The sequence below is a fragment of the Mustelus asterias genome, chromosome 16, assembly GCF_964213995.1.
Source record: "Mustelus asterias chromosome 16, sMusAst1.hap1.1, whole genome shotgun sequence".
In the NCBI taxonomy this organism is placed as follows: Eukaryota; Metazoa; Chordata; class Chondrichthyes; order Carcharhiniformes; family Triakidae; genus Mustelus; species Mustelus asterias.
Genome location: NC_135816.1, coordinates 651,445 through 669,752, shown reverse-complemented (window position 1 = coordinate 669,752; position 18,308 = coordinate 651,445). Strand labels below are relative to the sequence as shown.

The 18,308-nt window shown below is 49.2% G+C and overlaps 1 protein-coding gene across 1 annotated transcript in view; it reads left to right on the top strand.

Moving 5' to 3' along the window:
• LOC144505624 (START domain-containing protein 10-like) overlaps positions 1–18,308 on the top strand; it is a 187,876-nt gene that overhangs the window by 134,611 nt on the left and 34,957 nt on the right. The window contains exons 2-3 of the mRNA XM_078231732.1: positions 5,117–5,264; positions 15,551–15,654. Of these exons, the coding sequence (XP_078087858.1) occupies positions 5,117–5,264; positions 15,551–15,654 (252 nt within the window). The remainder of the gene's footprint in view (positions 1–5,116; positions 5,265–15,550; positions 15,655–18,308) is intronic.

The following is an 18,308-nucleotide window of genomic DNA, read 5'->3' as shown; positions in this document are numbered from 1 at the left end:
ATTCTGCCGACAGGGACAGAGTTGCTCACTGTCTCCAGCGGTTAACCGAACAGCAGTCAGTGAGCACCTGGACTGATAGAATTGCCATTTTGCAGCAGAGTGATTGGAAATGTGTGCCAGAAACCCAGTGATTCCGCCTCTCCCTCCTTATGTAATCCTGCGATGTAACTGAGATCGGAAGCTCAATGCAATAGCTAGATGGAACCCTAGTTCCACCACTGCATGGTGTCTCCTACTGTTGCTATGCCGACATGATTTATTTATCGAAGGAGAATTTTGTAGTTGCAGTGGATTTTGCACCATGCTCATTATAAACCTGATCAATGTGATGTACGTACTGGCAATCCCGAATTATTTATTAACCATTGAGGTTTTATCATGGTTTTTTCATCTTCTGTTTGAAAGGTCAATCACTGTCTACATATCAGCAGGACAACTCATTATGTAAAATAGCTCAGCTGTGTGTGATGTTTTATTACTGAGAGCAACATGCAGATAAGCCAGTTTATCCAAACGAGTGTCACTGACTCAAATCATTTTTAGTAAGACAACATAATGGAGATAAATCAGAGATTGCATCGCAGATGAATAATCTTTCTTTTGAGGTTAAGTTTTGAGAAAATTACAATCATATTAATTTTAGGAATGTTCTTAATGAGGCATTTTTGAATGAATAATTTAATTATTCATTAGACAAAGTTTCTTTGCCGAAAGAGGCTGGACTGTGGTGTGGTTGGATTTCTGAGGCCTGGGTTACTAACCCTCAGCAACTGGTGGAACTTAACTTCAATCAATTCATCAATTAAATTCATAAAACGTCTGGAATAGAAAATAAGTTTCAGTAAAGGTGCCATGAAACCAAGAATGATTGTTGCAGAAAACCCATCTGGTTCACTAATGTCCTTTAGGGAAGGAAACCTACCGTCCTTATCTGGTCGAGCTGAAAGACATGTTGGTTAGGTGAACTGGCCGTGCTAAATTCTCCCTCAGTGTACCCGAACAGGCGCCGGAGTGTGGCGACTAGGGGATTTACACAGTAACTTCATTGCAGTGTTAATGTAAGCCTATTTGTGACACGAATAAATAAACTTCAAACTTTACATGTGACTCCAGAGCCACAGCAATGTGGTTGACTCTCAACTGCCCTCTGGAATGACCAAGCGAGACACTGACTGCGATTCTCCCATCCCCCTGCGCTAACTTTTTACCGCAGCGGGCCGGGGATTCTCGCCAATTTGCGGGGTTCGCGCCCCATCAGCCTCTCACAGCACAGGATTTCCGGCGGCGTCTGCTCTGTGCCAGGAATCAGGGGGAGCCATGGAGACCATTTAAATGGTCATTTGCATGTAATTCAAATGTGATTAGCGGGCTGGGGACTGAAATCTCCAGCCCTGCTCGCATCGTCCTGATCCCCCCGCTGCCAGAGTGGTTCACCCCAGTGGGGTTCAGGGTAGCTCCCCACGAACGGGGAACTAGTGAGCCACCCCCACTAGAGTGAGGGGGGACAATCAGGGCCCCCCAGAGGATCGTGCAGTTGGGGGGGGGGGGTGCCCCTTGGGCATTTGCACCATAGCAGGGCCAGCCTGGCCCCTTGGCACTGCCAAACGGGCATGGGGTAGTGCCAAGGGGCGGGACATATTGGTGATGGCGCTTATAAGAAACTAAGAACTAGGAGCAGGAGTAGGCCATCTGGCCCCTCAAGCCTGCTCTGCCATTCAATAAGATCATGGCTGATCTTTTCATGGACTCAGCTCCACTTACCCGCCCGCTCACCATAACTCTTAATTCCTTTACTGTTCAAAAAATTATCTATCTTTGCCTTAAAAACATTCAATGAGGTAGCCTCAACTGCTTCACTGGGCAGGGAATTCCACAGATTCACAACCCTTTGTGTGAAGAAGTTCCTCCTCAACTCAGTCCTAAATCTGCTCCCCCTTATTTTGAGGCTATGCCCCCTAGTTCTAGTTTCACCCGCCAGTGGAAACAGCTTCCTTGCTTCTATCTTATCTATTCCCTTCATAATCTTATATGTTTCTATCAGATCCCCCCTCATTTTTCTGAATTCCAATAAGTATAGCCCCAGTCTGTTCAGTCTCTCCTCATAAACCAACCCCCTCAACTCCGGAATCAACCTAGTGAATCTTCTCTGCACCCCCTCCAGTGCCAGTATATCCTTTCTCAAGTAAGGAGACCAAAACTGTACACAGTACTCCAGGTGTGGCCTCATCAGCACCTTATACAGCTGCAACATAATCTCGCTGTTTTTAAACTCCATCCCTCTAGCAATGAAGGACAAAATTCCATTTGCCTTCTTAATTACCTGCTGCACCTGCAAACCAACTCCTTGAGATACCTGCACAAGGACACCCAGGTCCCTCTGCACAGTAGCATGCTGCAATTTTTTACTATTTAAATAATAGTCCATTTTGCTGTTATTCCAATCAAAGTGGATGACCTCACATTTAACAACATTGTACTCCATCTGCCAGACCCTCCCTCACTCACTTAGATTATCTATATCCCGTTACAGACTTTCAGCGTCCTCTGTACTCACACTTTGCTCTGCCACACAGCTTAGTGTCACCTGCGAATTTTGACACACTACACTTGGTCTCCAACTCAAAATCATCGATGTAAATTGTAAACAATTGCGGTCCCAACACTGATCCCTGAGGCACACCACTAGTCACTGATCGCCAACCAGAAAAACACCCATTTAACCCACTCTTTGCTTTCTACTCGTTAACCAATCTTCTATCCATGCTAATACATTACCTGTAACTCTGTGCACCTTTATCTTATGCAGCAGTCTTTGGTGCGGCACCTTGTCAAATGCCTTCTGGAAATCCAGATACACCACATCCACAGGTTCCCCATTGTCCACTGCACATGTAATGTTCTCAAAGAATTCCACCTAATTTGTCAAACATGACCTGTCCTTCATGTCCCACTGCCGTTCTGCATAGGGATTGGAGGGGAGAAGGAGGGAGGCCAGCGATCGGGGTGTGCTGGGGCTGGCGCTCAGCCAGGAGGGGTGGTTAGCCTGCTGCGGTGGGGGTTTGGCACTGCTGGGGGGTTCGGCACTGCTGGGGGATCCGGCACTGCGAGGGAGTTGGCATTGCTGGGGCGTTCGGCACTGCGGGATGTGGGGTCAGAACTGCAGGGGTGGGGAATCGGGGAGGGGGGTGCTGGAGTTCAGGGTGGGCCGGAAAGGGGGGCTGAGGGCTGGCTCGGGAATGGTCGGGGGGGGGGGCAGTGATCGGGCCATGGGAGGGGTGGCGGCAACACAGAGATTGTGGGTCTGGCCAGCGATCGGTAGGCCGGCATGCGGGGTCACGGTGCATGCACCGACCTCTTGCTGACAGATCTCAGCGCTGATAGATCGGCACGGGTGCAATAGCCCACTCAGCGCGCTGATCTCAGCCTCACCAGCGGGAATAGGCCCCGCCCCCAAGTTTTTAATGATATTCACACTGGTGGCCTCTGCATTGCACAGAGTGTGGGAGATTCTTGTCTGAATTTCCACTGAAAAAACAATGTGAATTCCTCCAGTTTCCCCGCAAATTCAACACTTGAAATTTTTGGGGGAGAATTCCACCCACTCAGCTCAAGGGGCAGTAACAAATACTGGCCTTGCCTGCACCCCCCAAAAAATAGAAGTTTTATTTGATATTGCAGCAACTATGTTAATTTATTAATTAGTTCAGACAGGAAAATCTTGAGAAAGGCAATAATCTAACTGTGGGTCGTAGTTCTTCAGAGTTCAGTTCTGTCAATTTGTAAAAATTTACCTCACGGTTTTCAATTGCCATCGTGATCACAGAATCTTCAAGTTATGTAATTATTGAATAATGATTCACTTGGTTGATTCCGGAGTTGAGAGCATTGGTTTATGAGGAGAGACTGAGTAGACTGGGGCTATACTCATTGGAATTTAGAAGAATGAGGGGAGATCTTATAGAAATATATAAGTTTATGAAGGGGATAGATAAAATAGAAGCAGGGAAGTTGTTTCCACTGGCGGGTGAAACTAGAACTAGGGGGCATAGCCTCAAAATAAGGGGGAGCAGATTTAGGACTGAGTTGAGGAGGAACTTCTTCACCCAAAGGGTTGTGAATCTGTGGAATTCCCTGCCCAGTGAAGCAGTTGAGGCTACCTCATTGAATGTTTTTAAGGCAAGTTTTGAACAGTAAAGGAATTAAGAGTTATGGTGAGCGGGCGGGTAAGTGGAGCTGAGTCCATGAAAAGATCAGCCATGATCTTATTGAATGGCGGAGCAGGCTCGAGGGGCTAGATGGTCCACTCCTGCTCCTAGTTCTTATGTTCTTATGTTATTTTGGATGACATTAACAGTTACACATTGTACATGCTTCACACACATTGGAAATCTGCCCTGCCCCCGCTGCTGGGTTCAATGGCGTGGGGGTGGGTGGGAGCATTCAACAGGCAGTCCAAAAATCGATTTCACGCCGGTGTGAATTCCCCTCAGGATCTTCTGCTGGTCCCCCCCATGGCCTAACCGGGAAACGTGCTGGAGGCAGCATGAAACTGCTCATGGAATACTGACAAAGGGTGGAGCGGAACTTTCACCCACCGCCTCGAAACTCCATCATCTCTTCAGTCCAGAACACCTCTGGACCAGGGTGGCGTGTATAAATCAGGATTCAGCTTTTGGATTTGACACCTGGGACACGGGCCATCGAAGCTTGTCCCAATGGACGATGGCACTAAACACCCGCATGCATAATTAATAAGGTCAAAGCCGAAAGATATGGCGTGTTTTCCCATCACCCTCCAGAGTGGGAAACCTTGCTGGTACCACCCACTACACCGCCCCCCACCACCCCCACACACACCCCCCCCGCCCCCCACAACCCCCCCCCCCACCCCTCCACCTTGGGACTTGGTCCCAGATGGGAGAATTCTGCTCAATTTCCGATAATCGTTAGAAAGCTGGGGGAATGTTTTTTGGAATTTTGCTGCAATCAGTGTGGACACAACCATCTCTATTTAAACTTCAATCATAACTTTGAGAGCAGCATTAGACTGTCCCAGATCTTTAATGTGAGGAATCTGTTGCGCTCGTTCTCACACTGCCAGTATTTCTCGTTCCAGATGAGAATTAACTGCAAGGATGTTTCTGCTGCAACTCTCTACGATGTTCTTCACGACACACACTACAGGAAAAAATGGGACACGAATATGATTGAGACCTACGACATTGGCCGTCTGACAGTGAATGCAGATGTGGGCTATTATTCCTGTAAGTAATCCCCAAGAGCAGAGTGTTTCACACGGAAATTGTGCAAAGGCAAATTATTGAAGTGAAAGAGTGGAGATGCAGACTCTGGGGACTGTCATCTCCAGATTGATGTGTATATGTACGAACGTGTAAAATAAAAGATTGATTGTTCGGAGAGAGAGAGAAACAAACTGAGCGAGAGAGAGCAACATTTCTGGTGGAGAAGGATGGATTTTCTCCAGCAGTTTGTAATATCAAACCCTGAACAAAGAAGTGCATCAACTGATAACTTCTTCCCATCGAATGCAGAACATGAGTAGGAAATCAGAATGATCTTTAGCCAACCAATTTCTGAGCTACTGTTGAATGAGCATTTTGTGTGACAGAGATTGCAAATTTTACAGGAACATAAGAAATATGAGAGTAGGCCATTTGGCCCATCGAGCCTGCCACATCATTCAATACCATCATGTCTGATCTTGGACCTCCATTTTCCTGCCTGCTCTCTATATCCTTCACTTCCCAGAGAGAGTAGAAATTGAACAAAGAACAAAAAACAAAGAAAATTACAGCACAGGAACAGGCCCTTCGGCCCTCCAAGCCTGCACCGACCATGCTGCCCGATTGAACTAAAAACTCCTATCTTTCCGGGGACCATATCCCTCTATTCCCATCCTATTCATGTATTTGTCAAGGCACCCCTTAAAAGTCACTACCGTATCCGCTTCCACTACCTCCCCTGGCAACGAGTTCCAGGCACCCACTACTCTCTGTAAAAAAACTTGCCTCGTACATCTCCTTTAAACCTTGCCCTTTGCACCTTAAACCTGTGCCCCCTAGTAATTGACTCTTCCACCCTGGGAAAAAGCTTCTGAATATCCACTCTGTCCATCTCAGCCTTAAATATCTTCCAGGATGGAGCATCCACAACCCTCTGGGGCAGAGAATTCCAAACATCCATCATGCATTGAGTGAAGTAATTTCTCCTCATCTCAGTGCGGAATGATTGGGGTTTAATCCTGAGATTGTGACCCCGTGGTTCAGATTCCCCACCAACAGAAACAATCCAGTGTCCTGGAACTGGGTTTGGATTTACAAGCGATGAAGTTATTTCTGAGACTGTCCAGTTGTGTGGGATGGGAATGTCCAAACCACGTCTGACCCGGAACTTGGACAATTGAGCCTGAAAGCCGAGGCAACTCACATTTTTGCAGTCGCATCGCCTGCTCCTCTCTCACCTCGGAATCAGGTTCAGGCTCAAGTTCCATTCCCGGCATTGAGAAGGAAAAAGCTCAATGTGAGAGTGAGCTGCACTGTCAGAGATGCTGTCTTTTGGAATGAGATACTCTCTGCCTGCTCTCACATACAGACATAATGTGGTTATTCAGAAGAATACCAAGACAGCTCTCCCCATGATCATCTGATCAAATTGTCTGATTGCATTCTCTCCTTCCCTTCTCCCTATGGATTCTATGAACGGTATGCTTTGTATAGCGCACAAGAAACAATACTTTTCACTACATTCCAATACATGTGTGTGATGAAATGGCTTGTACTACAATCCCACAGTTGTTTAGACGTTTGTGCATTATCCCCAATACCTCAACTCCACCTCTCTGTCATCCCGATGAAACCTCTCAACGTGTTTGGAACATTCCAGAATGAGGCTTCACCATTCTGCTCGGACACAAAACAGGGACTCCCAGGAGTCACATGGGATCACATGGGATTCAGGGTGGCCTGGCTGGATGGATACAGAACTGACTTAGTTATAGGAGACAGAGTAGCAGTGGAAGGGTGTTTTTCAGAATGGAGATCTGTAGTTACTGGTGTTCCGCAGGGGTCAGTGCTGGGACCTCTGTTGTTTGTAGTATATATAAATCATCTGGAGGAAAATGTGGCTGGTCTGATTAGTAAGTTTACAGATGACACAAAGTTTGGTGGAGTTGCTGATAATGCCAGAGATTGTCAGAGGATACAACAGGATAGAGATAGATTGGAGACTTGGACACAGAAATGGCAGATGGAGTTTAATCCGGACAAATGTGAGGTGATGCATTGTGGAGGATCAAATTTAGGTGTGAATTATACTGTAATTGGCAGAACTCTTAGGGACATTAACATACAGAGGGATCTGGGCGTGCAGGTCCACAGTTCCCTAAAAATGGCAACACAGGTAGCCAAGGTGATTAAGAAGGCATATGGCATGCTTGCCTTCATCAGCCGGGGCATTGAGTACAAGAGTTGGGAAATGTTATTGCAGCTATGTAAAACTTTGGTTAGGCTGCATTTGGAGTTTTGCGTGCAGTTCTGGTCACCACATTATCAGAAGAACGTGGAAGCTTTGGAGAGAGTGCAAAGAAAGTTCACCAGGGTGTTGCCTGGTCTCGAGGGTGTTGGCTATGAGGAGAGGTTGAATAAACTAGGATTGTTTTCATTGGAGAGACAGAGGCTGAGGGGGGACCTGATAGAGGTCTACAAAATTATGAGAGGCACATTTAGGGTGGATAGTCAGAGGCTTTTTCCAAAGGTGGAAGTGTCAATTACAAGGGGGCACAGGTTAAAGGTGAGAGGGGGAAAGTTTAAGGGAGATGTGCAGGGGAAGTTTTTCACGCAGAGAGTGGTGGTTGCCTGGAATATGCTGCCAGAGGAGGTGGTGGAAGCAGGCACATTGGCAACATTTAAGAGGCATCTGGATGGGGACATGAATAGGGAGGGAATAGAGGGATATGGACAGAGTAAGTGTGGTGAACCATCGTTGGTCCCACCAGGTCGTACTGAGCCAGGGTCTGGCCAGTACTATGAGTCTGTATATATGTTACTGTTGGGGTTAGGGTTGGGCTGTTCTACATGTTACTGTTGGGGTTAGGGTTGGGCTGTTCTACCTGTAATATAGTTATTATGGTACATCCCAGTCGGGCTCCGCCTCCTGGGAGAGGTATAAAGGTCACTGCTCTGTCTGGGACCCTTCAGTCTGGGATCGTGTATTATATATGGTAGCTCTATTGTAGTAGTCAATAAAAGCCTTTATTTCCTCGAGCATCTCTAGCCTCGTGAGTTATATCGCGCATCAATTTTATTGACTACTAATTGAACTCTCGTCATTGAAAAAAAAAGAAAACGATACAGAGAGCATGGAGCAAATGCTTAAACCCGAACGTCTTACACTGGACCCACGTGCGGCGGGCGCCTCTAACACCTTCGACCACTGGTTGAAATGTTTTCAGGATTACCTCGAAGCCTCCGCAGCGGTCACCACCGACGACGACAGACTCCGGGTCCTCCACGCGAGGGTAAGCGACGCTGTATATTTAGCGATCCGTGGGGCCACCGACTACAAAGGGGCCCTCGAGCTTCTTAAGAAGCGCTACAATAAACCGCCGAACGAGATGCATGCTCAATATCTCTTAGCCACTCGACGACGGCAGCCCGGCGAAACGACGGAAGAATACGCGAACGAGCTCCTACAGCTAGCCAGGGGCTGTAACTGCAAAGCAGTGTCGGCAGACCAGAACATGAACGACCTCGCTCGAGATGCGTTTGTGGCGGGAATCGGCTCGTCTTATATCCGACTTCGACTGTTGGAGCAAGGTAATCTCGATCTCACTAAGTCTATAGAGCTAGCGGATGCGCTAGAAACGGCCGCCAAAAGCCTGGCGATGTATCCCGACGACCACGTGGAGACAGCGTGGCAGGGGCAGTCACAGACCCCACTTCATCCGGCGGGACCGAAAAGCTGCGTGATGGCGTGCCCACCCTCGGGCCTGACGACGGCAGCAGCTCCAGGCAGCCCGCGGTGTTACTTCTGTGGGGGAGTGAAGCACACTCGGCAGCGATGTCCCGCTAAAGCGGTGTTGTGCTCCGCCTGCGGCAAGAAGGGGCACTATTCGAAGGTATGTCGATCCAAACTTACATCCAGGAACAGCAGTGCGGCGTGTGACTCCCCGGAGCCGGTTTCCTCGTCGTCGGCATCGTCAAGGGTTTCTTCCACGTGCGAGGCCAGGACGTCGCCATTCCAGACGACGGAGTCGCAAGAGACGCGCGACCACCAGGGGTCGCTGATTTTGGCGCCATCGCCCACGTGCGACCTATTGGAGCAGCCATTTTGGTCGGCACCGACCGCGAATGACCAGCAGGGGTCGCCATCATCCATCTCAGCTGCCTGCAGTGGCGCTCACGAACCAACGGTGGCATCGATCATCCTGGAGCAGGCAAAGCCTCACAGACTCGACAAGTCCATGATGGACATACAGGTAAACAAACACACGATTTATTGTCTGTTTGACAGCGGGAGCACGGAGAGCTTTATTCACCCAGGCACCGTGAAGTGGTGTGGCCTCCAGATCCAGCCTGTCAAGCAGACAATTTCGATGGCGCAAGGTCCCGGTCTGTCACCGTGCTAGGGAGTTGCGTGGTAAATCTAACGGTGCAGGGCACGGTTTACAAGAGCTTCAAGCTCCTGGTGTTACCGCACCTTTGCGCGCCAATACTCCTCGGACTAAATTTCATGGTCCACTTGAAGAGTGTAACCCTACAGTATGGTGGGCCACTCCCTCCGCTTTCAGTGCGAGACTCACAGCCTCCAAATTGCCCAACGCGCTCCACCTGTAGCCTCTCGACGCTTAAGATTACCACACCCTCCCTGTTCCAGAATCTCGTGCCAGGCTGCAAGCCCATCGCGACTAACAGTAGGCGTTACAGCGCTGAGGATCGGATCTTCATTCGATCTGAGGTTCAGCGGCTCCTCAAGGGAGGGATCATACAAGCTACCGCTAGTCCTTGGAGAGCGCAGGTCGTGGTGGTCAAGAGTGGGAACAAACCCCGGATGGTCACAGACTATAGTCAGACCATTAACAGATACACACAGCTGGATGCGTATCCCCTCCCGCGCATTTCTGACATGGTCAACCAGATTGCGCAGTACCGGGTGTTCTCCACCATCGACCTAAAGTCTGCCTACCACCAGCTCCCCATTCGCCCAGAGGACCGACAATACACGGCTTTTGAGGCGGATGGTCGCTTGTACCATTTTCTCAGGGTTCCTTTTGGTTTCACCAATGGGGTCTCGGTCTTCCAGCGTGCTATGGACCGAATGGTGGACCATAACGGACTGCGGGCTACCTTCCCGTACCTGGATAATGTCACCATCTGCGGCCATGACCAGCAGGACCATGATACCAACCTTCTTAGATTCCTACGCACTGCATCTCGCCTGAATCTGACCTACAACAGGGAGAAGTGTGTATTTCGCACGCGCCGCCTAGCTATCCTCGGATACGTGGTGGAAAACGGGGTCATTGGCCCTGATCCAGACCGTATGCGTCCCCTCCTTGAACTTCCCCTGCCCACTAGCGCAAAAGCACTGAGAAGATGCTTAGGCTTCTTCTCTTACTACGCACAGTGGGTTCCCAATTACGCGGACAAAGCCCGTCCGCTCATCAAGTCTACCTCTTTTCCCCTAGCACCAGAGGCTCGTTTAGCCTTTGAAAAACTAAAAGCCGACATCGCGAAAGCCACGATGCACGCTATCGATGAGTCCATCCCCTTCCAGGTGGAGAGCGATGCATCTGATTTCGCCCTGGCCGCCACACTTAACCAGGTGGGCAGGCCCGTCGCCTTTTTCTCTCGCACCCTCCAAGGCCCCGAAATTCGACATTCAGCGGTGGAAAAGGAGGCCCAGGCCATTGTGGAGGCCGTCCGGCATTGGCGCCATTACTTGGCGGGAAAACGGTTCATCCTGCTCACGGACCAGCGGTCCGTGGCGTTCATGTTCAATAACACGTTACGGGGCAAGATCAAGAACGATAAGATCTTGAGGTGGAGAATCGAACTCTCCACCTATAATTACGACATCATGTATCGTCCAGGGAAACTCAACGACCCCTCGGATGCCCTGTCACGTGGAACATGCGCCAGTATGCAGGAGAATGGATTACAGGCTCTCCACAATGACCTCTGCCATCCAGGGGTCACTCGGCTCTACTACTTCGTAAAAGCCCGGAATCTACCCTACTCGGTGGAGGATGTCAGGTCCATAACTAGAAGCTGCCGGGTATGCGCGGAATGCAAACCGCACTTTTACCGACCTGACAGGGCACAACTCGTTAAGGCCACTCGTCCCTTCGAAAGACTGAGTGTGGATTTTAAGGGCCCCCTTCCCTCAACAGATCGGAATGTGTACTTCCTCAATGTGGTTGATGAGTACTCACGATTCCCTTTTGTCATTTCCTGTTCTGATACGACCGCTGCCACGGTTATCAAGGCATTTCGTGATCTTTTCACCCTGTTCGGTTACCCCTGTTACATCCACAGCGATAGGGGCTCGTCGTTCATGAGCGATGACTTGAGGCAATACCTGCTCTCATACGGGATTGCCTCTAGTAGAACCACGAGCTACAACCCTAGGGGTAACAGACAGGTGGAACGTGAGAATGCTACAGTCTGGAAGGCTGTCTTACTGGCGTTGAAGTCAAAAGGCCTTCCAGTCTCCCGTTGGCAAGAGGTGCTCCCTGATGCGCTCCACTCCATACGCTCACTCCTGTGTACGGCAACCAACGCTACTCCCCATGAGAGACTGTTTTCATTCCCTCGGAAGTCTTCCTCTGGGACCTCATTACCGTCTTGGTTGATGTACTCAGGACCTGTCCTCCTGCGGCGACATGTTAGGATCCGCAAGTCCGACCCTTTGGTTGAACAGGTCCATCTCCTCCACGCCAACCCTCAGTATGCCTATGTGGCATACCCTGACGGGCAAGAGGACACGGTCTCGATTCGAGACCTGGCGCCAGCAGGGGGCTTGGAAACCCCTGTCGCTCCCATACCTCCTGTTAGAGACCCCCCAACTATTGTTTCCCCTCCTGACACGGCGCGGGCAGCATCGGGACCATCACTTAACCCTTTTACTCCCGTGTACAGCTTGCCTGAGTCCAGGGGATGGTCACCACTTCAAGGCGTGTCCGAGTTCAGCGGATTGTCACCACCTCGGGGTCAACCAGCCCGTGAGACATTGGAGGAGCCGTTGGACACCGCCTTGGGGAGAACGCCACCGCGAGTGCCTACACCGGTGTCATCGCCGGTGTTGAGGAGGTCACAACGACGGTGCGGTCCCCCTGACCGTCTGAACTTATAGACTGATGACCAATTGTTCTGTGTTTTTTTTGTACCCCGCCGGCCTTTGTCTTCAAAGGAGGGTTGAATGTGGTGAACCATCATTGGTTCCCACCAGGTAGTACTGAGCCAGGGTCTGGCCAGTACTATGAGTCTGTATATATGTTAGAATATAAAAGCAGGGAGGTCTTGCTGCAACTGTACAAGGCACTGGTGAGGCCGCAACTGGAGTACTGTGTGCAGTTTTGGTCCCCTTATTTGCGAAAGGATATATTGGCCTTGGAGGGAGTGCAGAGAAGGTTCACCAGGTTGATACCGGAGATGAGGGGTGTAGCTTATGAGGAGAGATTAAACAGATTGGGTCTGTACTCGTTGGAGTTTAGAAGGATGAGGGGTGATCTTATAGAGACATATAAGATAATGAAGGGGCTGGATAGGGTAGAGGTGGAAAGATTCTTTCCACTTAGAAGGGAAACCAGAACTAGAGGGCACAGCCTCAAAATAAGGGGGGGCCGGTTCAGAACAGAGTTGAGGGGGAACTTCTTCTCTCAGAGGGTAGTGAATCTCTGGAATTCTCTGCCCATTGAAGTGGTGGAGGCTTCCTCGTTGAATATGTTTAAATCACGGGTAGATAGTTTTCTGATCGATAAGGGAATTAGGGGATATGGGGAGCAGGCGGGTAAGTGGAAGTGATTCGCTTCAGATCAGCCATGATCTTGTTGAATGGCGGGGCAGGCTCGAAGGGCCAGATGGCCTACTCCTGCTCCTATTTCTTATGTTCTTATGTTCTTACTGTTGGGGTTAGGGTTGGGCTGTTCTACATGTTACTGTTGGGGTTAGGGTTGGGCTGTTCTACCTGTAATATAGTTATTATGGTACATCCCAGTCGGGCTCCGCCTCCTGGGAGAGGTATAAAGGTCACTGCTCTGTCTGGGACCCTTCAGTCTGGGATCGTGTATTATATATGGTAGCTCTATTGTAGTAGTCAATAAAAGCCTTTATTTCCTCGAGCATCTCTAGCCTCGTGAGTTATATCGCGCATCAGTAAGGGCAGAAGGTTTTTTTTTATTTTAGTTAGGACATCATGATCGGCACAGGCTTGGAGGGCCGAAGGGCCTGTTCCTGTGCTGTACTTTTCTTTATGCCTATTTAACTGATTATCCCTCTCTCCACTCACACTGTCTGTACCTGTAAAGACTTGATTACCTTATAAGACTCACATTCCAACCATTATCATGCAATTGTGTCTGTGTCTGTATATGCCGTGTTTGTGAACCCAACTCTCTGCTCACCTGATGAAGGAGCAGCACTCCAAAACCTCGTGATTCCGAATAAACCAGTTGGACTTTGACGTGGTTTTGTGAGACTTCTTACTGTGCCCACCCCAGTCTAACACTGGCATCTCCACAACAGTACTTTTCTTTGTTCTTCGAGTCAGGGAGGATATTTCATCTCTGCAGAGTTGCTTTGAGTTAATCCCAAACCCTTTCACGGGGCCGGTGTGTTTTCGGGCTGAATCTTAGGCCTCATCAGTAATCGCCTATGAGAATCACGCCACACCTGCGGTGTGCTCCCTCTGATTCACCACCCCGCCGCAACAGAGCTGCTGCAAGCACTGAGGAATTCCAAATACACAGCTCCCCAGAACCTGTTCCACATTAACTGCAGGGGATGGCAGCCAAGAAGACATGAAGAATGTAGTTTTACACAGCGAGTGGTTAGGGTCTGGAATGTACTGTCTGAGAGTGTGGTGGAGACAGATTCACACAGCAAGTGGTTAGGATCTGGAATGTACTGTCTGAGAGTGTGGTGGAGACAGATTCACACAGCAAGTGGTTAGGATCTAGAATGTACTGTCTGAGAGTGTGGTGGAGACAGATTCACACAGCGAGTGGTTAGGATCTGGAATGCACTGTCTGAGAGTGTGGTGGAGACAGATTCACACAGCAAGTGGTTAGGATCTGGAATGTACTGTCTGAGAGTGTGGTGAGACAGATTCACACAGCGAGTGGTTAGGATCTGGAATGTACTGTCTGAAAGCGTGGTGGAGACAGATTCACACAGCGAGTGGTTAGGATCTGGAATGTACTGTCTGAGAGTGTGGTGGAGACGGATTCACACAGTGAGTGGTTAGGATCTGGAATGTTCTGTCTGAGAGTGTGGTGGAGACAGATTCACACAGCGAGTGGTTAGGATCTGGAATGTTCTGTCTGAGAGTGCGGTGGAGACAGATTCACACAGCAAGTGGTTAGGCCCTTTTTTTAAAACCCCTAAGCTGATCCCAATTGCCTGCATTTGGCTCATATCCCTCTATACCCATCGTACCCATACAACTATCTAAATGCTCTTTAAAAGACAAAATTGTACCCGCCTCTACTACTACCTCTGGCAGCTTGTTCCAGACACTCACCGCCCTCTGTGTGAAAAAAGTGCCCCTCTGGACACTTTTGTATCTCACCCCTCTCACCTTAAACCTATGCCCTCTAGTTTTAGACTCCGCTACCTTTGGGAAAAGATATTGACTATTTAGCTGATTTATGTCCCTCATTATTTTATAGACCTCTATCAGATCACCCCTCAGCCTTCTACATTCCAGAGAAAAAAGTCCCAGTCTATCCAGCCTCTCCTCATAACTCAAACCATCAAGTCCCGGTCGCATCCTAGTGAATCTTTTCTGCACTCTTTCTCGTTTAATAATATCCTTTCTATAATAGGGTAACCAGAATTGCACACAGTATTCCAAGTGTGGCCTTACCAATGTCTTGTACAACTTCAACAAGACATCCCAACTCCTGTATTCAATGTTCTGACTGATGAAACCAAGCATGCTGAATGCCTTCTTCACCACTCTGTCCACCCGTGACTCCACTTTTCAAGGAGCTATGAAGCTGTACCCCTAACTGTCTGAGAGTGTGGTGGAGACAGATTCACGCAGCGAGTGGTTAGGATCTGGAATGCACTGTCTGAGAGTGTGGTGGAGACAGATTGAATTGTGGCTTTCATGGGGAAATTGGTTTGTGATCAGAAAAGAATTGGAGAGTTCTGTGGAAAAGGGAGGGGGCGGGGCACCTGGTGAACAGCTGTGACAGAGAGCTAGCACAGACATGACAGGCTGAATGGCCTCTTTCTGTGCTACTCTGTTCCAAGGCACTGTTCCTGTGTAACTGACACTAAATTACAATCTTCTTTCTGTCCATTAGGGAAATGTCCGAGTCCTTTGAAGAACAGGGACTTTGTAACACTGCGATCCTGGCTTCCCCTTGGCAATGACTACATGATCGTCAACTACTCGGTGAAGCATCCAGTGAGTATCAGTGAAGCATCCAGTGAGTATCAGTGAAACAGCCAGTGAGTATCAGTGAGGCAGTCGGTGAGTATCATAGAAATCATAGAAATCATAGAAACCCTACAGTGCAGAAGGAGGCCATTCGGCCCATCGAGTCTGCACTGACCACAATCCCACCCAGGCCCTACCCCCACATCTTTACCCGCGAATCCCTCGAACCTACGCATCTCAGGACTCAAAGGGGCAATTTTTAACCTGGCCAATCAATCTAACCCGCACATCTTTGGACTGTGGGAGGAAAGCGGAGCACCCGGAGGAAACCCACGCAGACACGAGGAGAATGTGCAAACTCCACACAGACAGTGACCCAAGCCGGGATTCGAACCCAGGACCCTGGAGCTGTGAAGCAGCAGTGCTAACCACTGTGCTACCGTGCCGCCCCATCAGTGAGGCACCCAGTGACTATCAGTGAAGCAGTCGGTGAACAAAGAACAAAGAACAGTACAGCACAGGAAACAGGCCCTTCAGCCCTTCAAGCCTGTGCCGCACATTGGTCCAACTAGAACAATCGTTTGTATCCCTCCATTCCCAGGCTGCTCATGTGACTATCCAGGTAAGTCTTAAATGATGTCAGCGTGTCTGCCTCCACCACCCTACTTGGCAGCGCATTCCAGGCCCCCACCACTCTCTATGTACAAAAACATCCCTCCAATATCTGAGTTATACTTCGCCCCTCTCACCTCGAGCCCGTGACCCCTTGTGATCGTCACTTCTGATCTGGGAAAAAGCTTCCCACCGTTCACCCTATCTATCCCCTTCATAATCTTGTACACCTCTATTAGATCTCCCCTCATTCTCCGTCTTTCTAGGGAGAACAACCCCAGTTTATCCAATCTCTCCTCATAGCTAAGACCCTCCATACCAGGCAACATCCTGGTAAACCTTCTCTGCACTCTCTCTAACGCCTCCACGTCCTTCTGGTAGTGCGGCGACCAGAACTGGATGCAGTACTCCAAATGTGGCCTAACCAGCGTTCTATACAGCTGCAACATCAGACTCCAGCTTTTATACTCTATACCCCGTCCTAAAAAGGCAAACATACCATATGCCTTCTTCACCACCTTCTCCACCTGTGTTGCCATCTTCAAGGATTTGTGGACTTGCACACCTAGGTCCCTCTGTGTTTCTATACTCTTGATGGCTCTGCCATTTATTGTATAACTTCTCCCTACATTATTTCTTCCAAAATGCATCACTTCGCATTTATCCGGATTAAATTCCATCTGCCACCTCTCCGCCCAATTTTCCAGCCTATCTATATCCTGCTGTATTGCCCGACAATGCTCTTCGCTATCCGCAATTCCAGCCATCTTCGTGTCATCCGCAAACTTGCTGATTACACCAGTTACACCTTCTTCCAAATCATTTATATATATCACAAACAGCAGAGGTCCCAGTACAGAGCCCTGCGGAACACCACTGGTCACAGACCTCCAGCCGGAAAAAGACCCTTCGACCACTACCCTCTGTCTCCTATGGCCAAGCCAGTTCTCCACCCATCTAGCCACTTCTCCTTGTATCCCATGAGCCTTAACCTTCTTAACCAACCTGCCATGTGGGACTTTGTCAAATGCCTTACTGAAATCCATATAGACGACATCCACGGCCTTCCTTCGTCAACCGTTTTTGTCACTTCCTCAAAAAACTCCACCAAATTTGTAAGGCACGACCTCTCTCTTACAAAACCATGCTGTCTGTCACTAATGAGATTGTTCCGTTCTAAATGCACATACATCCTGTCTCTAAGGATCCTCTCCAACAACTTCCCTACCACGGACGTCAAGCTCACTGGCTATAATTACCCGAGTTATCCCTGCTACCCTTCTTAAATAATGGTCCCACATTCGCTATCCTCCAATCCTCAGGGACCTCACCTGTGTCCAAAGAAGCGACAAGGATTTCCGTCAGAGGCCCAGCAATTTCATCTCTCGTCTCCCTGAGTAGGGAGTCATCAGGCCCTGGGGCTTTGTCAGTTTTAATGTTCCCTAAAAAGCCTAACACTTCCTCCCTTGTAATGGAGATTTTCTCTAACGGGTCAACACCTCCCTCCGAGACACTCCCGGTTAACACGTCCCTCTCCTTCGTGAATACCGATGCAAAGTATTCATTTAGGATCTCCCCTATTCCCTTGAGTTCTAAGCATATAGAACAAAGAACAGTACAGCACAGGAAACAGGCCCTTCGGCCCTCCAAGCCTGTGCCGCTCCTTGGTCCAACTAGACCAATTGTTTGTATCCCTCCATTCCCAGGCTGCTCATGTGACTATCCAGGTAAGTCTTAAACGATGTCAGCGTGCCTGCCTCCACCACCCTACCTGGCAGCGCATTCCAGGCCCCCACCACCCTCTGTGTAAAAAACATCCCTCTCATATCTGAGTTATACTTCGCCCCTCTCAGCTTGAGCCCGTGACCCCTCATGATCGTCACCTCCGATCTGGGAAAAAGCTTCCCACTGTTCACCCTATCTATACCCTTCATAATCTTGTACACCTCTTTTAGATCTCCCCTCATTCTCCGTCTTTCCAAGGAGAACAACCCCAGTCTACCCAATCTCTCCTCATAGCTAAGACCCTCCATACCAGGCAACATCCTGGTAAACCTTCTCTGCACTCT